The 24,336-nt window shown below is 37.5% G+C and overlaps 1 protein-coding gene across 1 annotated transcript in view; it reads left to right on the top strand.

Annotated features, from left to right (window-relative positions):
* Positions 1-24,336, top strand: part of CPQ (carboxypeptidase Q) — a 531,872-nt gene that overhangs the window by 232,353 nt on the left and 275,183 nt on the right. The window contains exon 4 of the mRNA XM_003268337.3: positions 10,133-10,340. Within this exon, the coding sequence (XP_003268385.1) occupies positions 10,133-10,340 (208 nt within the window). The remainder of the gene's footprint in view (positions 1-10,132; positions 10,341-24,336) is intronic.

The raw sequence follows: 24,336 nt of genomic DNA, 5'->3' as shown, positions 1-24,336 counted from the left end.
TGTTTCAATTTTGTCATCTGTACAATGGGGACAGTAAGAGTCCTTCACAGGGTTGTAATAACTGGGAAATGAATTAATGTGTGAAAAGCACACAGCACACTGGCAGGCACAGGGCAAATGCTCAGTAAGTGCTAGCTTGGAGTGTTCTGTCAAAAAACCTAACATCTCTTTGTGGTATTTTGTGATTTTTGACAGAATGGTGTATGCTTTAGGCATCTATGGAACAAAAATATCACCCTTCCTTAAATCTGTGGCATTCAGAGATCACTACATATTTGAATAAAGGCCTTTCTGTGGTGTCTAACAGGAAGAAGAAAACCACTGATACCAAACTAAGGTTTAAAAAAGGCCAAGGGGAAGGAAATTTTAAATCAAAAGTCATCCATTCTTATCTCATGGAAATACGTTATTTAAGCAAATATACTGATAATGATGCACAGATGCTGTTTGTATATATTACTTTCCTCCTTTGAATTCACTAAGTACTGATTTCTTATTGGCGCCAGAGATCTTCAGAATTAGTTCTGTCCCCTTCTGTATCATTGTTTGAGACAAATATCTCATATACAACTTTTCTAAAGATTAGAAGACTAAAATATGTGTCTATTGCCTCAAAGGCAGAGAAGATGTACACAAATGTGAATAAACAGTTAAAATATTAACAGATGTATTGGAAGAGTCCTTGAATACACATGTGATTGATATCAAGAAAACATTAGCTTTGTAATTCTGCCTAGATCGAACACTAATGGGCTGGCACTACAGAAAGATTCAGCTGCAAGTATTTCATGTAACTGATAGTGTAAGGCAAAAACATTTCAGTAGCTATCTTTCTAATAATTTGCCACAGGTGCTCAAATGCCTGGGAGCTAGAATTTCAAGGATTCAAATTGCTACTGTGATAGCTTCAGGCTTTGCTTCCAGGTTTTTTTTTTTTTTTTAAGCAGGCTGTGGCACATGTTTTTAAGAATTTAAGTCTATTTATTGGTAATGCTGCAGTTTGCTTGATTACAGTTTAAGAGGGTGACTGTAGTTTCTCAAAGAACCTAATGAATATGAACTCAATTTACATCATTGCAAACTCATGTTCAATCTCTATCCTGTGTGTACTGTGTTCAGTTATTTTCTTTGAACTTAACATTATTTCATCTATGTTTCTATGTATTGCTTTCGACCCATTTACGTGTCATAGATGTCTTCTCTTTTGCCACTTCCTCTCCTGAAGTTTCTCTCCTGGGTTTCTTCTACAGTTCAACATATATATAGAGATGAAGAGAACATCTTATTACAAATTATTTTTTCTTTTTTTATGATATTGCCAAGGAGTTTGTTCTCCAAAACAAAATAACCAAAACAGAATCAGAATTTTTATAGGTTTGCTGCATTTTGGGAGATCACACTCTAGAAAGATCAAACTAATTTAAGTGCCACCAGCATCGGATATACAGATTGATCATCCCTTATCCAAAATACTTAGGATCAGAAATGTTTTGGATTTCCATTTCTCTGATGGCCAGTGATGATGAGCATTTTTTCATGTGTTTTTTGGCTGCATAAATGTCTTCTTTTGAGAAGTGTCTGTTCATGTCCTTCGCCCACTTTTTGATGGGGTTGTTTGTTTTTTTCTTGTAAATTTGTTTGAGTTCATTGTAGATTCTGGATATTAGCCATAATGAGATACCATCTCACACCAGTTAAAATGGCCATCATTAAAAAGTCAGGAAACAACAGGTGCTGGAGAGGATGTGGAGAAATAGGAACACTTTTACACTGTTGGTGGGACTGTAAACTAGTTCAACCATTGTGGAAGTCAGTGTGGTGATTCCTCAGGGATCTAGAACTAGAAATACCATTTGACCCAGCCATCCCATTACTGGGTATATACCCAAAGGATTATAAATCATGCTGCTATAAAGACACATGCACACGTATGTTCATTGCGGCACTATTCACGATAGCGAAGAGTTGGAACCAACCCAAATGTCTAACAACGATAGACTGGATTAAGAAAATGTGGCACATATACACCATGGAATACTATGCAGCCATAAAAAATGATGAGTTCATATCCTTTGTAGGGACATGGATGAAACTGGAAACCATCATTCTCAGTAAACTATCGCAAGGACAAAAAACCAAACACCGCATGTTCTCACTCATAGGTGGGAATTGAACAATGAGAACTCATGGACACAGGAAGGGGAACATCACACTCCGGGGACTGTTGTGGGGTGGGGGGAGGGGGGAGGGACAGCATTAGGAGATATACCTAATGCTAAATGACGAGTTAATGGGTGCAGCAAAACAACATGGCACATGGATACATATGTAACAAACCTGCACATTGTGCACATGTACCCTAAAACCTAAAGTATAATAATAAAAAAAAAGAAATGTTTTGGATTTTGAATTTTTTCAGATTTTGGAATACTTACATGTACATAATGAGATATCATAGGGATGGGACCCAAGTCTTAAACATACAGTTCACTTGTGTTTGAGATACACCTTATACACATAACCTAAAGGTAATTTTATGAAATATTTCTGATAATTCTGTGCATGAAACAAAATTTTAACTGCATTTTGACTGCCACTGGCCACAGAAGTCGTGTGGAATTTTCCATTTGTGGCGTCATGTTGGTGCTCAAAAAGTTTCAGAGCATTTTGGATTTTGGATTTTTGGATTAGGGATGCTTAAACTGTATGTATAATTTTCCCATAGTTTACACGGTACCAGATTTTATTATAATTTAGGTGTGTAATAACTTCTTACAGTAATTTTTATTTAGATTTACTTAGGAAGTTATATATCTGTGAGAGAAAATGCTTAATATTTATAATTTGAAAATATATAATGCACTGATTTATCATTTTGGTCATGGCAAACACTGGGATATATTTGTCTGCAAATAAAAGAAAATTTGACTAATGGTGGTTGTATTAGTCAGGATTATCCAGAGAAACAAAACCAATAGGATGTGCAAGTAAGCAGAAATTGTAACATACAGTAGAATTAAATCGGAAAGGAAACAAGGAAACTCATATATTTTGAGATGTTTACTATGGGTTACAGAATGTACAGTAAACACAAAGCTAATATTTGTCCAATACTTTCTAGCTCACAAAACATTAAGTGTAAAATTTTAGCTATTTTAAATTTTCTTTTATCTTTATTTCACAGGCACTTACCTCTTGTATATTTGAATCTTCTTTATATTTTTATGTTTAAGAGAAAAAAGCCAAAAGTCCTCCCTGTATGGTGTGGATGTTAAATACCAAACAGTTTTATTCCCCTTAACATTTTGACCATCTTCCTTCTTTCTTGCACTCTTGCGGAGTCGGCTGCTTTCCTCTACTTTGGAAGAAGCTACGTTTTTCTGACACTGTAATGGTGTTCTTCTGAGATTTGCGGATGAACGTAAGATATCAAACATATCGGTTGAGTTTTGTTCATGTGGAGTCTGTCATCAATATGGAATAGAGTTCAATAATTTGACTTTTTCTTGCCTCTCTTCTGCCATTTCAAATAAATCATAAAAATTAGAAAGGAAATTTAGTCCCATCTCCTCTCTCTTGAGCAGATTTCTTTTTCTTCTCTTTTTTTTTTTTGTTTTTAAGCCTGTGGGAGTTGGGAATATTTTAGTGCTCCCCCTTTGTGAATTATGGTGTAATTGAAACTTTTGGCTTTTGTGTTATTAATGACAGTTTAAAAGTCTGAGATGGATTTTCTCTTATTGTTGTTAATGACAGTATAAAAGTCTTAGGTAAATTTACTCTTAAGGTGCTAGATTTAAAAAAAATTAATAAAGTCAATTGAAAATTTTCCACGAGTTATTTTAAAGTTGATTTTTAAATCAAATAAACTTTTCTAATAAGCAAAATAAGTGCTCTTTTAATTAGAAGCTTAAAAAAAACTCTGTGGAAACAAAAGACTATAGCTTCAAAAGCTCACAATCTTTACAATTCCCACCTCCAGACCTTTTTTTAGGAAACATTCCAAGGCTTTAAACTATTTGTGAATAATTTTTATCTTAGTCAATGTGTTATATGCCCCTGCACAGACTTACATATTCTTCATTGAGATACATAATTGTCCTCTCGTTGGATATTTAACCTATAAGCTGACACTCAGTTTCGAGGATTGATTTGAGCTTTGCAAATTTTGAAATGCTCAGAAACATAAAGTGCTTGGTATCTTTTATAAGAAGCTAGTCAGAACTGCCTGACATGAAAGGAGTTTGATTGATGTGTAATAATCAGGTGGGAAATTTAAAACTTATTTATTTAAGCATTGCATTTATTTTATGTAGATCAAAGGAAAATATTCAGCTGGCTTCAAATGATGTCACTTTTCATAAGATACACAAGAAATTTAATGAAATTTGAAAAACTGATTAAGACTTACATTTGTTCATGTTCATTTTATATTTTGGGTATACTATCTTGCAAGCACAAACACCAGCAGGCTTTGCTTTTACACATCTCAGAAGCCAAGTCCATGGAAGTATAAATTTTTAATTAGATACTAGGATTCTCTCCTTAAAGGAAAACTGGAACCTTAGGATTCTTATTTTGATTTTTATAATAGAAGTTCTTTTGGGGATATAATTCAGGCACAGTAAAATATGCTCCTTTAACTTGCACAACTCTATGGTTTTTAGTATATTCACAGAGTTGTGCAACCACCATCACTACCTAATTTTAGGACATGTTATCATCCCGAAAAGAAACCTCATACCTATTAACATTCCACTCTCCCCTGCCAGTCCTGGGCAACCTAAAATTTACTTTCTATCTAAAACCTAAAATTTACTTTATTGAATTTACATTCTATCTAGATCTGCCTGTTCTGGGCATTTCATATAAATGGAATCTTGCAATATATGGTCTTTTTTGACTAGCTTCTTTCACTTAGAATAATGTTTTCAAAGTTCATCCATGTTGTAGCATGTACTGAATGTCATTTTGTATTACTGAGTAATATTTCATCATATGGCTATACTGCATTTTGTTTACACATTTATCATTTGATAGGTATTAAGGTTCTTTCTACCTTTTGACTATTAAAAATAATGCTGCTATGAATATTTGTGTGTAATTTTTCTTCATGTGGGCATATATTTTCATTTCATTATAGTATATACCAAGGAGTAGAATTGCTGGGCCATGTGATAAGTACCTGTTTAACTTTTTGAAGAACTGTCAAATTGTTTTCCAGAGTAACTATGCCATTTCACATGCAATGTACAAGGATTCAAATTTCTCCACATCCTCCCCAATGCTTGTTTTTATCTCTTTTTGGTAATAGCCATCCTACTAGATGGAAAGTGACATCTCATTGAGGTTTTGACTTGCATTTCCTTTATGGCTAATCATGTTCAGCATCTTTTCATGTAATTATAATCCATTTATATATCTTCTTTGGAGAAATGTCTATTCAAATTATTTTCCCATTTTCATAATTGGATTTTAAAATTATTGAATTGTTAAAAATCTTTATATATTTTAGATACAAGTGCCTTATCAGATGTATGATTTGTAAAAGTTTTCTCCCATTCTATGGGTTGCCTTTTTACTTTTTGATGGTGTCCTCTAAAGGACAAAAGTTTAACATTTTGATGGTTCAATTTATCTATTTTTTATTTTGTTGCTTGTGATTTTGGTGTTGTCTCTAAGAAACAATTTCCTTTCTCTAAGTCATGAAGTTTTATAGTTTTAGCTATTACATATAAGGCTATGATTCATTTTGAAATTATTTTGTCTATGGCATGATTTAGGAATGTAACTTTATTCTTTTGCATGTGGATGTCTGGTTTGCCCAGAACCATTTGTTGAAAATACTCTTCTATTCTTGTTGAACTGTCTGAGTATCTTTGTTGAAAATGAATTGGCCATTCCTAGAAGGGTTTATTTCTGGACTCTCAATTCTACTCTATTGGTTTATATATCTGTCCTTATACCAGTACCATGCTATCTTGGTTACTATAGTTTTATGGTAAGTTTTTAAATATGGAAGTATGAGTTCTCCAACTTTGTTCTTTTTTTAAAATTCTAACTTGTTTTGGTTATTTTGAATGATTTCCATATGAATTTTATAATCAGCTTGTCAATTTCTTTTTTAAAAAAAAGCAGCTGGAATTTTGATAGGGATTGCATTAAATCTGTAAATCAACTTGGGGGGCATTGCCATGTTAACAATATTAAGTATTCTACTTTATAGACATGAACATCTTTCCATTTATTTAGATCTTTAATTTATTTTAACAATATTTTATAATTTTCAGTGTACAGGTCTCACATGTTGGTTAAATTTATTTGTTCTGTTTTATTGTTTTTATTATGAATTACATGGATTGCTTAGTTAATTTAATTTTCAGATTACTCTTTGCTGTTGTTTTGCTTTTGCATCGTTCGTTGCTGCTGCACAATTGGTTTTTGTATACTGATCTTTTATCTGATAACCTTGATGAACTACTTAATTAGTTCTAATAGTTTTGTGTGTGTGTATGTGTGTGTGTGTGTATGTGTGTTCCTTAGGATTTTCTATATGTAAGATCATGTCACTCTTTCTAGAAATTTGGCTTTGATATAAAAAATACATTAATATAAAACTAAAGAATTAGAATAAGATTTTATTAAAAATATTAACTTACTCAAAAAAAGATCATGTCATCTGTGAAAAGAGATACTTTTACTTCTTCTTTTCCAATATGGAATTTTTTAAATTTCTTTGTTCTTATTTGATTCCTCTGGTTAGAATCTCCAGTAAAATGTTTAATAGGAGTGGGGAGACAAACATCCTTGTCTTATTTCTGATCTCAGGGGAAAAGCATTCAGTCTTTCTCCATTACATATGATGTTAGCTGTGGGATATTTGTAGATGCTTTTTATCAGATTGAGGAAGTTCTCTTTCATTAGTTTGATTAGTGATTTTATCATAAAAAAGTCTAGATTTTGTGAAATACTTTTTCAGCATCTACTGGGATAATCATGTGGCATTGTCCTTTATTATATTAAAATAGTATATTACATCGATTGATTTTTGGATGTTAAATCAACTTTGTATTCTTAGGATAAATCCCATTTGTTTGTGGTATATAATCCTTTTTATATGTTGCTGGTTCTCTTTGCTGGTATTTTGTTAAGGATATTTTGCATCTATATTTATAAGGGATTTTTGGTCTGTAGTTTTCTTTTCTTGTATTGTGATATCTTTGTCTGGTTCTGATGACAGTAATGGTGGCCTTGTAGAATGAGTTGAGAAGGATTCCCTCCTATGTTTTGTAAGAATTTGTAGAGGATTGTTATTAATCTTTAAATCTTATTTAGATTTGTTATGGCTTCCTTGGTAGTTTACCTTTTGCTTTTATAAATTGCAGAAGGGGCTTGTAAATGGGGACAGGAAGGTGGTGTTTGTGCTGATTGGTCCTTTTACAATAATTTTACTACAGTGAAAGTAGAGGATTTTAAATAAAACTGAGTCTTCATTTTGCCTCCTTCTATAAAACAATGATAGATGCTGCACCATTGGAAGACATGCTTAGTTGCAGAGACAAATTCAAATGTTTTTATATCTTAAATTAAAATTAGAAGATGCCTTTCGGTGCCATCTCCTCAGCTGAGCCATGGGTGCATGCCCGGCTCACTGTCCCCACTTTAAGAAATCTTACCAGTAACCTGTAAGTACAAATCTGTCTAGAAACACTACTTAAAAGAGCCTGTTAAGAAGTGTTATACTGACCTTCTCTTGAGTAAGAGCCTGAGAACAAGGAGAGTTTGTTGAATCCCAGACATCACGTAAGGTAATATGAATAATAAATATTTAGATTGTCTTCCTACATGTTGCAAGGTAATTTTTGGTCATTAATCATTCCACTAGCTCAGTGGGAAAAATGAGCACCAAAGAAGTAATAACAACTAATGTTTACTAAGTAATTACTATGTGCCAAACACTGTCTTAAATCCTTTATGTATACTATCTCTTTTATTTTTCATAGCAATATTATGAGGTCAATGCTAACATTATTCTCCACTTTACAAATGCGGAAATTTAGAAACAAAGAGGTAATCTTAGTTGCAAAGAATGCTGGAGCTGGGGTCTGACCTAGGTTATGTAACCCCAGAACCTGAACCAGAATTTGGAATAGATTATATGCATCCCAGGGATTTAGACTCAGGGTCTCTGTATTCCAAGTTCTGGGTTTGGAAGATAAGTCTTTGTACTCCCTTTGATGAATAGTAAAATTTGCAGTCCACCTTTTCTTTTCTTTTTTCTTTTTCTTTTTTTTTTTTTTTTTTTTTTTTTTGAGAGAGAGTCTCGCTCTGTCGCCCAGGCTGGAGTGCAGTGGCATGATCTCGGCTCACTGCAAGCTCTGCCTCCCAGGTTCCAGTGATTCTCCTTCCTCACTACACCTGTAATCTCTGGGGATTACAGGCATGCGCCACCACACCTGGATACTTTTTCTGTATTTTTAGTGGAGATAGGGTTTCACCATGTTGGCCAGGATGATCTTGATCTCTTGACCTCATGATCCGCCCGCCTCAGCCTCCCAGTGTGCTGGGACTACAGGCATGAGCCACCATGCGCGGCTTGCAGTCTACTTTTTAGAAATGTTCATAGAGGGTATACTCAGATGGTACTAATCACTTGAGATTAGACAGTCTCTGCAGGGATAATTGAATAAGCAAGTTAATAAAATAAATATTTAAAAAGCATTGAGTGATTAATGTGTTTGAGGGTAAGTGATTTACTTGTATAATTAATTATTTCTGCAAAATAACTCCATGAAATGGTATTATTATCACTTCCATTTATAGATGACGCCCCTGAAACAAAGATGTGGGTAACTTGCCCTGGGCCAGTTAGCAATAAGCCCAGATTTGAACCCAAGCAGTCTTGTTCCAGACCTTCTGTTTTTAACCATTCTACATTGCAGTTTCTCTAAGTAAATAGTCACCTGAAATATGGTTACAACAATACAGTCACATGAAGAATGTAGTTAGAGATAAGAATGCATCATTGTGTTTGTGCATGTGGAGACTGGAGCTGCTTTTATAGAAGATAAGCACCAAGCTATCATCTGCTGGAGAGAAATGTGTTGTGGGTGAAAGGAGGAGGAAGGCTCTTCTGTAAATATGAGACAAGCTGAAAAAAATATAGAAATATGAAAAGAAAAAACTAATTTTCAAAAGGGAAGTTTTTAGCCTGTGCTTTAACAGAAGATAGGAATAGACTGTGGCATGCACTTGGAAGCTGTGACAGTTTGGTCCTGAGAGCACTGTGGTGTGGGAGGGTTTGGAGCCACACCTCAGGGGTGAAAAGGAACAGTTTGAAATGGCAATTTTAGAAAATGACTTTGATAAGCTCCATTAGTAGATACAGAGGTTGAATCAACAGATTAATATAGGCTTCAATTATAAGTGTTTCTATGAACGTAAGAAGCATCTAGAAATTAGCAGGAAAATATCTGACCAGTTGGTTGGGATGGTATTTCTCCTTTAGTGCCAAAAGTATAATAGTTTTTTTTTTCTTTTGTGGCAGTAAAATTAAAGGCCTGGATTTATTCAGCAACTTTTCTTCATGAGAATACGAATATATTCCCAGACATTGTTCTACACTTTTCCTGCATGGTGTTCTACCACCAATGTGGAGTTATAGATTTAGACCTCTGTGTTTGGGTGGGAAGAGAGTAGGCCCACTGGCAGGCAGTAACCACAGAACTACATGTATGTGGGCCAGTTTTATTCCAGACATGTGGATCATCTGGTCTGCAGCCTTGACAAACTTCAGAGTTCCCTTTTCTCCTTGTACAGATGTGTGTACCTTTTGATCATGAAGGCACTGTTAATGTCCTTCAGAGTTTGTGTCAATTTGCAACTTTGAAGGATATCCAAATTATCAAATAATTTACATATGATGATTATTAAATTGAAGTTTCTAATTTATTCTTAACAAAAAACAAAAATTACATTCACATCAAAAGCAAATAAATCAATACTTCCCATATTTCCTGTTTCCCAGATGCAAACAAAGATAAGTGGAAAGCAAATATCAATATACAGGTGCTTTCAAAAAAGTCTTTTGGTCTATTTCCACTTTCAAGGTAACCTGGTGGCTTCTTCTCTCAAGTCCTCACACAGGTATTCAGGAATACCAGGATGGTGTGCCCAAGATTCCAACAGCCTGTATTACGGTGGAAGATGCAGAAATGATGTCAAGAATGGCTTCTCGTGGGATCAAAATTGTCATTCAGCTAAAGATGGGGGCAAAGACCTACCCAGATACTGATTCCTTCAACACTGTAGCAGAGATCACTGGGAGCAAATATCCAGAACAGGTGAGTGAAGGAGAAGGCTGGCCTAAGAATACAGTTTCCTGGTCTAGTTTCAGTTATTAGAGATAGTTTGGGAAAGAGAGAATGTGAAACCACCTAGATGGTCCTCATAGATTCATTGAAGGCAGAAGCTTTATATATATTTTTTCTTATCAAAATTTTACCATGTTTACCATCTCATACCTGTCAGAATGGGTATTACTAAAAAGTCAAAGAATAATAGATGTTGGTGAGGTTGTGGAGAAAAAGAAACACTTATATGTTGTTGGAGGGACTATAAATTACTTCAACCCCTGTGAAAAGCAGTTTGGAGATTTCTCAAATAACTGAAAATAGAATTAGTGTTTGACCCAGCCATCTCACTACTGTGTATGTAACCAAAGGAAAGTAAATTGTCCTACTAAAATGATACCTGCACTCACATGTTTATTGCAGCACTATTCACAATAGCAAAGACATGGAATCAACCTAGGTGCCCATCAATGGTGGGCTGGATAAAAAACAAATATATGGTCATATATGTACCATAGAATACTACCCAGCCATAGAAAAGAATGAAATCGTATCCTTTGCAGCAAGATGGGCACAACTGAAGGCCATTATCCTAAGTGAATTAACACAGAAACAAAAACAAAAAGCATGTTCTCACTTACAAGTGGGAGCTAATCATTGGGTACATATGTACATAAAGACTGGAAGAATAGGCAATGGGGGCTCCAAAATGGGGGGAGGGAGAGAGGGAAGCAAGGTTTAAAAAAACTACCTGTTGGGTACTACATTACTCCTTGGGTGACGGGTTCAACTGAAGCCAAAACCTTAGCCTCACACAATATGTCCATATACTCCCTGAATCTAAAGGTTAAAAAATAAAAATTTTACCACATTGACTGAAGAAGAGCAGGAGTAATTGAAGGACAGAATGGTATTCGTGGTGTGGAAATTCAACCTTGGAACAGTTGAGAGTGGTATTTGTCCATATGTGTTGTATTTATTCCATTTGAAGCTAGCCTGGCATTTAAGATAAAACCAATAGTTAATACTTATTGTGTTAATTATCTTATTTAATCCTTTCAAAGCTTAGTGAATTTGGATGTATTTTCTGTATTAGTCCATTCTCACATTGCTATAAAGAAATACCTAAGACTGGGTAATTTATAAGAAAAGAGGTTTAATTGGTTCACAGTTCTGCAGGCTGTACAGGAAGCATGGTGGCATCTGCTTCTGGGAAGGCTTCAGGGAGCTTTCAATCATGGCAGAAAGCAAAGCGGGAGTGAGGTGTCTTACATGGCAGGAGCAGGAGCAAAGGGGAGGGGAGACGCCATACACTTAAACGACCAGATCTCATGAGAACTCACTAACACAAGAACAGCACCAAGGGGATGGTGCTAAATCATTCATGAGAAACAGCCTGTATAATCCAATCACCTCTCACCAGGCCTCACCTCCAACATTCGGAATTACAATTCCACATGAGATTTGGGCAGGGACACAGATCTAAATCATATGAAGTTTCTTCATTTTATAGGTGAGAAAACAAACCTAGAAGGAAACTCAATTACCCAAGGTCCACACAGCTAGTAGGCAGCTAAGAAGGAATTCAAACCCAGGATCTTGTGAATATTAAACCAAGCTTTAAACCACAGTTTATGTGCAGTTTCCAGAGTTTATGAATTTATCTGCAAATAAAGGGATAGTATGCAAGTAATTAACAGAATTATTGTGAGGACTAGATTAGGTAAGGCACATCAAATAGCTTTGTTGAGTGTTTGGCACATCACAACTCACTGAATGTAAGTTTCCTTTGTATGGCATCAAGTGTGCAACAAACTCTTTTTATAAGGTTTCTGGTGCAAATCTCATACATTTGTTACTGAAATTCTAAAAATGGAACTTAAAAATGTTATTTAGAAATTTCAGACCTGTATTTTATTTGACAGCATCAGTGGGATGAAGGAAAGGGTAAAGAGTGATGGCATTTGGTGATGGAGAAACAAGTCTTATGCACATGACTTCTCCCAGACTGAGGACTGGGAGACTCAGGACTCAGGACTTCTCCCAGACTTGAGGGCTGTACTGCAGTAAACATTAATTTTAAGCTCAGGACTCTTTTCCCTCTTCTAAAATCATCTGCTTCAAGGACCTGGGCATCAACCATGGCTTTTGCCACAGGGATGATGGAAAACAAGAACTCAGTAGAATCACAGGGAGTCAGACAGCTGTAGAGAAACTGTGGTTTCAAACAGACAAGCCCAGCCCCTTGTCCCTTTAAGAAACTGATAACAACAGAAGAGCCAAGAGTCTATATTTCAGATGCTAAATAGTCAGATGCCTTAAAGTGTAATCCTTCCCAGGTATTTTCCCCAGTCAGTAGTTCCAGGGTAAAGTTTTGTCATCATCAGGTAGCTAGCCCAGGGCTTGAAGGGTTTAAGATTATAATACTGTCGCTGTTTGGGTGAGCAGGCTGGGTGAGCTGGCCTAAGGTTGTGGGCAGGTGGGTGGCGGGGTGAGAGTGAGTTATTGGGATCCTTAGCCTGTAGCAGCTAGGGAGTCTCAGAATCTGAGGCCGAAGTATTTAGGCAGAGGAGTTCCTGAGAGCCAGAGGGCTGAGATAGTGCTGGCTCTGATAGCTTCATGAGGGCCATTAACATCTTCTGGCTAGGAGAACTTGGGCCTATTTGTCAGCTCAGCCTGACTCATTCTTTTATTTTTTAAAATCAGCTGAATTGAGGTATAACTTATATAAAATAAATCAACCAATCTATTGTACAATTTGATGAGTTTGGAAAATGTATAATGTAACCACTAGCACAAATTATAATATATAATATTTCCACCACCCAAAGTTTCCCTTGAGCTCCTTTGTAGTCCATCTCCAACTCTACCACCCTGCCCTGGCAGCCAGTGATCTCCTTTCTAGAGCTATAGTTGTTTTGTTTTTTAAATTATTATTTCATATATAAGTGAAATAATATAATCTGTAGTCATTTTCTGTCAGACTTATTTCACTCAGCATAATGCTTTTGAGATTTATCCATGTTGTTGATTCAGTTGTTTCCTCCTTTATATCCCTGAGTAATATTTCATTGTACAGATATATGACAATTCGTTTATCCATTCAGCAATTGATGGATATGTGGGTGGTTTCTAGTTTTTGATTATTGTGTATAAAGCTTTTGTGAATGTTCTTATACTAGTCTTTCTGTGGACTTAATGTTTTCATTTCTTCTGAGTAAATATCTTGGAGTGGAATTGCTGGACTGGCCTAAATTTAAGTACCCTTCTCTCTGTCAAGATGCTTCACTCTGTATTTTGTCGGGGTAGCACCTTCTCCCAGAAGGTAGATGGACAATTTCAGAGCAATCATGAGATTTAGGATGTTGCCTAGAATTCCAAGAGTTGATCATAAATACTTTGTTACCAAGATGTAAAAGGTAGAAGTTTAACAAAAGTTCTTCCACAAAGAAGCAACAGCATTACTTTCACAGAAAAAAATGAAAATGAGGACAGTAAAGTCAAGTCTGTGGTTGCATTTTGTGGAGGAAATCTGCATTCTAGCTGGCCTGGAACCATGGACATACAGACTTGAAGGCAAGCAAGAAGCATGAAGTCCCTCTGCAGGTATTAAGTTGACTAATGAGCCTGAAAAAGAACGGCCTTATCCCCAGTAAATGTCACTTCTTCCATGAAGACTGCTTTGGTAACATTCCCCTCATCCCAACACTTCATGCCACTGTTATGGTGTCATCTCCCAGCAGAACTTGCAAATGCCCTGAGAGCAGGCACTCTGTTCACTCTATTTCCTTTGTTTTCCTTTTTCCCGCCTCTAATGGCTGTTTCAGGAACTTGGCATGCAGTGGCTTCTCAACACGTTTTATTTTGGTAAAATGAAGGAGTAAGTAAGAAAAAAATGGTTGGAGGATGTCACTAATCTTGATCCTCTTTAAATCTAGAAGTTTTACTGCCCTTTTAGAATACCAATTGTTCATTGGCACATTGAACCTCACCGCTGAATGTAGTGCAACATGCCCAAATATGAACACATGGGCTCCCTCATACTTGATTTTTTGTCTTCGTTTCTTGTTTCTATTAAATGAACCATATTTATCTAACAGCAAGGTTATAAAACTTCAAGTCATTTTTCATTCCCTCTCCTTTATCACTGTCCTACAGTCAGGTATCACATCCTATTCAGTCTATTTTCAGCATATTAAAAAAAAATTCTGTTCCTACCTTGCCTTTACTGCTACTACTGCCTTAATTCAGGCCCTCACTATTTGTCCCCTGATTTTTTTCTTCTGGTCTTTTCCATACTTCTTTGCAATGAAGCTCAAAGTTATTTTAATACATTTGATCTCAACATGGTGATTCCCTGCTTTCAGGTCCCTCTCTCCTGTTTCCTATAAGATAAAGGTTGTGATGAAGATAAATGCCGAGGTGAGTGATCAGAGGTGAGCAGAAGACAGAGGAAAAAAGACAGAGAGGGGAGTTAGGGTTAGATAGGAGGCAGTTACAGTAAGAAGAAATTATATGGTACCATTCATAAATGAACAGAAAATGAGAATGAAGAAAGGGGAAAAGGAAATGTATGATGGTGAAAAGCAATGTCTGGTGGAGATTCAAGGTCAACTGAGAACTGATCTTTCATAGGCCAGGGAAGGAGTTCAGTTCCAAAGTCTAGCAGACGTTCCTAAAATCATTCATTTTTAAGTTATCAGTAATGCTGGCAGTAACTTAAAAGTTGGTTTTTATAATTTAGGTTGACTAACTTTTTCCTGACAAACCCTTGCTACTTTGCTCCATAGCATACTAAAGAATAGTGGTGCTAAATAACTTATAAAATTAGCTGCAGTGGAAATTATCTCTATAAAAGGAGAAGGTATGTTGAAATTATCATTATTCTGCCTACAGAATAATGCAAACATCTTCGGAGACTTCAAGGTAGGCAGAGGGGAGGAAAGTGGGTATCTCAGTCTGTTTTATGCTGCTATTGCAGAATATCATAGAATGGGTAATTCATAATGAACAGAAACTAGATCAGAGTTCTGGAGACAGGGAAGTTCAAGAGCATGGCACCAGCATCTTGCAAGGACCTTCATGCTGCATCATCCCATGGCAGAAGGTGGAAGGGCAAGAGATGGTGAGAGCAAGAGAGCAGGAGGGGACCAAACTCTTTTTATGACAAACTCATTTTTGAGATAATTAACCCATTCCTGTGATAATGATATTAATTCATTCCTGAGGGCAGAACCCTCATGATTTAGTTACCTCATATTAGGCCCCACCTTCCAGCAATGTTGCATTGGGGATTAAGTTCTCAACACATGAACTTTTGGGTGACATATGCAAACCATTGCATGCACTAACGCTAGGCAGTGGCTAATAGATATTGTTCAGTGATGACACCCACTATAGCTCCTTACATCTCATCAACCATGCACGGAACCTTAATAAAAGTAAAGCAGTTAGCATGTAAATAATCCTTCTATTTTGGCCCAAAACCCATGTGCAAAATGTGGTAAATTTCAGCTTTAGAAAAGTGTATATGTGATTGATAAAGTATCAGTGCATTTCAAAACCCTGTTGCATAACTCATCCATAAGCCTGGACTGAATTAACCACAGGCTTTAAAAAGATGCCAATAGGCCAGGCACAGTGGCTCACACCTGTAATCCCAGGGAGGCCGAGGCGGGCAGATGACGAGGTCAGGAGATGGAGACCATCCTGGCTAATATGGTGAAACCCCATCTCTACTAAAAAATACAAAAGAAGTTAGCTGGGCTTGGTGGTGGGCGCCTGTAGTCCCAGCTACTCGGGAGGCTGAGGCAGGAGAATGGCATGAACCCGGGAGGTGGAGCTTGCAGTGAGTGGAGACTGCACCACTGCACTCCAGCCTGGTCAACAGAGTGAGACTCCATCTCAAAAAAAAAAAAAAAAAAAAAAGCCAATAATGCAAATACTTTATTGGGTTTCACTTTGTGAAAATAGCAGAATAGGGGTATTATATACCTAAAATCTACCCTCTTTCCAAAAAACTCATGGTGGCACATTCTGGCTCCTCTAAGCCCAGAATTCTCTCTCCACTCTGACTTCCTCAGAAACTGTACTCCTCTGTGATTTGGACATGTTGTGCAGGACCCAGAAGATATTGGACAGTGTGCATGAGTGCACTTCACTGGGGCTAAAGCAGTCCTCTAGAAGCCCTGACATTAGCCTCAGAACTCCATTCTTTCAAGACAGCTTTATCCCTGGGAAATCATGGTATCGTTAAGACCCATCTATGGTTGAGAATAAATCTGAGTAGGTGAAAATGAGTGCTTTTTGATTTCTGAGCTGATACTTCATGGTACTAAAATAGCAGTATTATTTCTACCCCCACTTATTAAGGAACTACTTTGCATTTGAAAATTCAGAGGAAACTTCTTGCCATCTGTGAATAGGTTTTATTTTTTATTAACTCTATAGAGGTTATCCTAACAATCAAAACAGTCTTAGAGGCAGAGACAGAGAGTAGGGATCCCAGAGATTTAGTACAAACTCCATGACTTTCAGATTAGGAAAATTGACCAAGGAGAACTTGTCTAAGGGGACACAGCAAATGTGTGGTACAAACACATCTGGAACATAACTCTAGATTTCTGGACTCCCATTTCTTTTAACCTCTAAGAGATTCCATTATGTCTGAGCATGCCTTATTTCAATGGTGTCTAAATTTGAGGGCTATACATTGATTCATCCTTACCAAGTCATTTTTATAGGAGAAATTGTACCTTTCTCTCATGCTTTTTCTCCTGACATCTTTTCCCTAAGCACAAAGAGCTCTCATTTCTACTGTCCTTTGTTGTCTCAGAGTTTCCTTAGAGCACCCATGAAGGAGTTTTACCTGGGAAAGTTGCCTGTGCTTGATCCATTGATTTTACGTATCCTCCCTCCAAGTCCTCCTTGGGTCATTTCTTTTTAGCTCCTTGTCACTATGGAAGAGGATCTGATGAATGCATCACTTCTGGGATGTTAATGACTCTTTATGATGCCTTGTTTCCCTGTGCCTCTTTTCACACCCCTTCACTGATCAGCTACTCAGGTCCATCTTTATCAGAGGGCAACAGAAAAAGCCAAAATAGATGCACTACCAATCACATTATATTGTAAAATAAACTTTTTTAGAAATAATTTTAGACTCACAGCTATTGTAAAAATAGTGCAGAAAGTTCAAATGTACACTTTGACCAGGCTAACATGATCAGTGATAACATCTTACGTAACCATAGTACATTAATCTGTTGAGGACACTGGTGAGAGGATACTCCTGAGAGCGAGCTGCTTTCTTGGAAAGCGAGGGCTGCCTTGTGGGATCTCTGTGTAGCACCCAGTGCAGGGTGGACCTGCTCTGACTTTAGCCCCCCTTAGTCTTTTTCCAGTTTTAATTTATGATGCTTTCATGATTTTCCACAAACGAACAAATAAACACAGAGGGAAGGTTGTGCTTGAATTGACCTGACCACAGGACAAACTAATCCTAAACTGGACTCTCTCACCAATAATGGATTCTCTAATGTTGACTCTTGGGGCTGGCCCATTTCTTTTGACCCCCAGCAATTTCCTAGGTCTTATTTTGAGATTTGCTTAGTAAAGGCAGTATTTTTAAAATGGTAATATATTCATGAATTATTCTGAAGTTATTGTATGGAAAGAAAAGTGTTTGGGATTTTGGAGTGGTTGGCAGTTGATGGTATTCAAACCCATTTTGATAGGGCCTTGATGCAGCGAATTTTTTTTTAACATGCCTTTTTCTTACAGCAGTTATTTTCATGCATTCAAAGAACAAATTCAGTTTTATATGCCAGTATTATTTTAAATATGGTACAGTACCATGAAGGCTAGTGGGGAACATTGAAATGAAAACTCTAGTTTGTTAACTGAACACTTCACTCTTTCTTTTTTCAGTGTGGGGCAGGATTTCTCAACATCATCTCTGTTGGCCCTTTGGGTCAGATAATTCTTTGTCGTGGGGGGCTGTCCTGTACACTGTGGGGTATTTAGCAACATTCTTGGCCACTAACTGCTAGTATCACTTCCTACCCCACACCACACCTCCTGCAGTCTTGAGCATCAGAAATGTCTCCAGACACTGCCAAATGTCCCTTGGGGGACAAAAGCCACCCCAAGTTGAGAATCGCTGGTGTGGAGTAATGGAAGGAAGACTAGATGGGTGTTGTGAGGCTTTAGTTCTGGTTTTATTTCTGCCACAAATAAGCTAAGTGGCTTAATCCTTCATCTATGGAAGGAGGAACTTTTTCTGAAAAAGCTTGAAGGTCATTGCCAGCCCTAAAATTCCATTATTAAAAAAATACTGAAAGATGAAAAAAAATACTTAAAGATGAAATTTGTCATCGGACTAACATCACAATTAAAAGAACTAGAAAAGCAAGAGCAAACACATTCAAAAGCCAGCAGAAGGCTAGAAATAACTAAAATCAGAGCAGAACTGGAAGAAATAGAGACACAAAAAACCCTTCAAAAAATTAATGAATCCAGGAGCTGGTTTTTTGAAAAGATCAACAAAATTGATAGACCACTAGCAAGACTAATAAAGAAGAAAAGAGAGAAGAATCAAATAGATGCAATAAAAAATGAAAAAGGGGATATCACCACCGATCCCACAGAAATACAAACTACCATCAGAGAATGCTACAAACACCTCTATGCAAATAAACTAGAAAATCTAGAAGAAATGGATAAATTCCTCGACACATACACCCTCCCAAGACTAAACCAGGAAGAAGTTGAATCTCTGAATAGACCAATAACAGGCTCTGAAATTGTGGCAATAATCAATAGCTTACCAACCAAAAAGAGTCCAGGACCTGATGGATTCACAGCCGAATTCTACCAGAGGTACAAGGAGGAACTGGTACCATTCCTTCTGAAACTATTCCAATCGATAGAAAAAGAGGGAATCCTCCCTAACACATTTTATGAGGCCAGCATCGTCCTGATACCAAAACCTGGCAGAGACATAACCAAAAAAGAAGTCAATAAATCTTACGTCACATGATAAAGGAAAAAGAAAATGAAGATATTTTCTTAGTGCAAGTGTATACATGCACATATTCTCAACAAAATTAGAAGGAAATATCCACAACAATTACAGTCCTCTTTCTGTAACTGGTCACGTGGTTGTAGCTGGTATTGATGACTACCTTTTTCTGCTACCTATTCTCTATTCCCTTTGCCTTCAGCAAGCACCTCAGTGGGTCGTAGTTTTTTACCTGGTGTAGTGACCCAAACCTTCACTCCTGAAGGGTCTGGGCCATTTATAGTCATGCCTGGATTGGGTTGTTGTAGTTTCCCATTGACGATAATCACAAGGCAGGGTAATACTAAGAGATGCCATAAGGGATCTCCTGTATTCCATGCATACTCTTCCTTACCTCCACTGTGGGATAATAGACTAATTTTATCTTGATAATCCGATCAGTCACTCCGGCCAACACTATAACTCCCTTCTTAGCCTGTTGACTTAGAGGTGGGCAGAGCCCAAAGTGTCCAGATGGCAACCTTAACTTCCAATTTAATAGAATCATTGCTGTGCCTCCTGGCAACATTCCTCCCTCTGGAACTAAGACTTCTAAGCCAGCAGAATATAATGTAGCAGGAACGGAAAGCAAAAATTTTGCTACTGGGTCACTAGGGGTGATGGTGAGTGATGCCACTTCCACTTCCACCCCTTGTTTCTTGGACCTGTGAATCCTGGCTATGGGAGAAACAGTACCATGTATTGGACGCTGATTCAGATCATACACAGCCTTCTGGAGAACTTCACTTGAGCCCTGCAAAGCCCTGCAAAGTATTGTCGCCTAGTTGGCATTGTAATTGTGACTTCAAAAGTCATTCCACCATTCTGTCAATCCAGCTGATTCAGGATGATGGGTAACATAGTAAGACCACTGAATTCCATGAGCATGCACCCATTGCCACACTTCTTTAGCTGTAAAGTGAGTGTCTTGGTCAGAGGCAATGCTGCGTGGAATACCATGATGGTGGATAAGGCATTCCATGAATCCATAGATGGTAGTCTTGGCAGAAACATTGTGTGCAGAATGGGCAAACCCATATCCAGTGTCTGTTCTAGTGTGGACAAACTGCTGCTCTTTCCATGATGGAAAAGGTCCAATATAATCGACCTGCCACCAAGTACCTGGCTGATCACCCTGAGGAATGGTGCCATATCGAAGGCTCAGTGTTGGTCTCAGCTACTGGCAAATTAGGCACTCAGCAGTGGCTGTAGCCGGATCAGCTTGGTGAGTGGAAGCCCATGTTGCTGAGCCCATGTGTAACCTCCATCCCTGCCACCATGACCACTTTGTTCATGGGCCCATTGAGCGATGACAGGGGTGGCTGGGGAAAGAGGCTAAGTGGTGTCCACAGAATGAGTCATCCTGTCCACTTGATTATTAAAATCCCCCTCTGCTGAGGTCACCCTTTGGTGAGCACTCACATTGGATACAAATATTTTCACAGTTTTTGACCACTCAGAGAGGTCCATCCTTAAAATTTTGTATATACATATTATCCCATTATCAAATATTGTCAAATTGCCCTCATAGCACCATAGCTGCATGGTAAGATGGGCAATTAAACAAGCAACAGTGATAGAAGGTGGTAAGTGCCACAGTATGGCAGCTACATGGTTCTATAGTGGCTCATTTGAGGGCAACCATCCTGGTCTAGGAGGCCAAGGATGGCTTTCAGGAGGGATTCAGTTTAGTCCTACTAAAAAGGAGATTAACTGCATGCTAGAGATTATAAGGATGGGGTTGGGATGATGTATATTACAAGCTGAGGAAGTACATATGAAAGCCTGAAGAGCAGTGTTATTCTTTTTTTTTAAGAAATGTGATGTGACTTCCTATAACTTCTGAATTCATTTGCTAATGAATCTTGTTTTCATGGAGTTATCCTGTAAAATAACCCAAAGGCAAAGACATGGCTTTTTTAATGTATATGTGTTTTTAGAAATAAATCATTGAAAAGCTCAGTAATCCCTTTGGAGAATGGCTTTAGCGTTGATGCTGTCAAGATCCTTGTCAAAAGAATAAACCAAACCTGATTGGCCTGGTGGATAAACTCATTCCATACATAATTGAATAGTTAGAGACTGTACAGTAAATGCAGTTTTGCCTTTCGTCTGAATATGTAGTCTGATGATTTGTAAAAACCTTCTTGGTGGGAACAGCAGGTTATTCTGCCTGGGTGGGAGCCTTTTTACTAACAAGCAGCTGTTTAAACTTTCATAAGCAAAGTAATTATTAAATGTTTCATGAACATATTGGTTGGAACGTTTGTTCACATTTTAACCTTGAGTTGGAAAGTTTTAGAGGGGTGGGGTTAAAGATTTTTAAGCTGGCAAATTCATTCTTTTTTTCTTTCTTATTATAAACTTTTTATGGCTTAGAACAAGCCAACCTAAATCATGGAAGGAAAAATACATGTGTGGCAAACATGAGACATTTCATTGTTTACTTTTTAAATTTCTGAAATGTGCTCATAGCTGAGCATGCCTCTGGGCTCATAAAGACAGCAAATAGAAATAGCTGAAGCCAGACAGACTGTTTTAGATAGATAGCCACCCAGGTAGGCAAGGAAAACCTTGGAGGTTACTCTTTCCTGGACTCAAGTCGTGTTAATTTGCCAAAATGGGATTTTCAAGCAGGAGGATGTGATCTTTCATAGGTCTGAACACCTTGCCTTTTTAAATGATGGAGCCATTTAATAATAATCATAATCAGAAGATGAGGAATAATATACATTTATAGAGTAATTAGTATATGGCAAGTATATATGGCACACAGTAGTCTAGGTGTTTCTCATACATTATCTCCTTTAATATTCACCACAACCTTGTCAAACAAGCAATGCTGTTATACCCATATAACAGATAAAGAAATGAAGGCTTAGAGAGGTCACAGAATTTGCTAAGCTTCTGAGTGGCTGAGCTGGGATTTAAATTCATCTGTCCTATCCAAGAACAATTCATTATCCTGTACTTCTTAGTGCCTTTTTATTCTAGTTTGTGAAGTGCTGCTACCTAAAGAGTTTCCCATTTTACTCTAAATGAAAAAGAAAACCAGGACAGCCATCAGCGTCAATAGCAACTAATGCTTGTTGAACACCTACTATGTGCAGGACGCTATGTTATAAGCTTGGGAAATATTCTGGGACTGAGAAGAAAGAAGATAAAAGGGTCCTTGCCCCGTGGTTGGTGAGGAAAATAGGCAGTAAGTTCTGGAGCTCACACTGTGCAGCACTAGTGCAGGGCCTGCCGCACTGTGTCCTCGCTGGCCCACTACTAATGACTGCATATAGTACTTTACAATTTGTAATGTGCCCTCACCGATATTGTCCCACATAATCCCAACAATAGGACTGATAATTACAATTCCCACTTTAAAGATGAGGAAGGTGAAATTCAGAGGGACGAAATAATTGGACCAAGGTCAAGCACACACCAAAATAAGTGGAAAATACGATTCAAAATGTGATTCCTCTATAACTTGCTGTAGTCATTACCTAGAGCCCTGCAATTTTATATAGCATAAAATAAATGCTTTAAGGATTACCTGAAACACAACCTTAAAAACTGAAAGCCTTTAAATAATAGTAATTACAATATAGTGATGTAATGAGAGCAATTTTAGTGGTTTAAAATATGTCCACATTTTTTAAATTTCTGTCTAAAAGGTGGAGCCAAATTCTCTTCCCCTGCACGTGTACTGTACTTAGTGTCTGACTTCTAGTGAATAGAATATTGCAGAAGTGCTGGGTTATGGCAGCCAAGATTAGAATGTAAAATGCAGTGTAGCTTCCTCCTTGCTCTTTCTCTTGCATCACTTGCTCTGGGAGAAGCCAGCTGCCACGCTGGGAGGGGCACTTGGAGAGGTCCAGGTGGTAAGACACTGACTCCTTCGGCTATTAACCAGTACAAACTAGCTATCAAGTAAATCCAACAGGTCCAGTCTAGGCTTCAGATGACTTCAACCCTGGCCAATATTTTGACCATAACCTTATCAGAGACCCTAAGCCAGAACCACCCAGCTACGCCACTCCCAGATTCTTGACTCAAAAGAACAGTGTGAGATAATAACTTTTTATTGTTTTAAGCCACTAAGTTTTGGGGTAAACTAATACAGCAATCAAAGGGCACAAGATACACAGAGATCGAGACCATCCTGGCTAACACGGTGAAACCCCGTCTCTACTAAAAATACAAAAAATTAGCCGGGCGAGGTGGCAGGCGCCTGTAGTCCCAGCTACGTGGGAGGCTGAGGCAGGAGAATGGTGTGAACCCCGGGAGGTGGAGCCTGCAGTGAGCCGAGATCGCGCCACTGCACTCCAGCCTGGGTGAAAGAGCGAGACTCCGTCTCAAAAAAAAAAAAAAGATGGGCACTAAAATGTGACAAATATGAGTAGGAACTTATAGGTGGACAAGGAATTTATTGGGAGGTGTTCTGGGCAAAGAGACGAGTATGTGCAAAAAAGTGTGGAAGTGTGCCACAGCAAGGTACATTTATGAAACTGCACAGTACAGAGCAAGATAAAAATCACACCAAGAAATCTAATATAATATAACAACTAATGTTCCTAAGAGTGACTTTGAGTCTGCAAGACATTTAGTTCCATATAGACTATTTAAAAAGATAGGAAAGCAATTAAAACATTGTTTGAAATATTTACTTCAAAATTTTTTTTAAAGTACTGTATAAATTTTTAGTTAAAGTCTAAACTATCCAGAAAAGCCACTTCCCTGTGTTCTTACTTCACTAGACTGTCTGGTTCCATGTTTTGAAAACTTTAGTTTAAATGTAGAGCCAAGAATTAGCTAATGAAGAACACCTGGATTTTCTGCAGGATTTCACTGCACCAATTCTGTTACAACAATCAGGTAGAAATTAACATTTTATAACCAATTATATGTTTTACTTGGCATCATGCTAACCAACTG

The sequence above is a fragment of the Nomascus leucogenys genome, chromosome 16 (assembly GCF_006542625.1).
Source record: "Nomascus leucogenys isolate Asia chromosome 16, Asia_NLE_v1, whole genome shotgun sequence".
Classification (NCBI taxonomy): domain Eukaryota; kingdom Metazoa; phylum Chordata; class Mammalia; order Primates; family Hylobatidae; genus Nomascus; species Nomascus leucogenys.
This window is presented reverse-complemented; position numbering and strand designations above follow the sequence as displayed.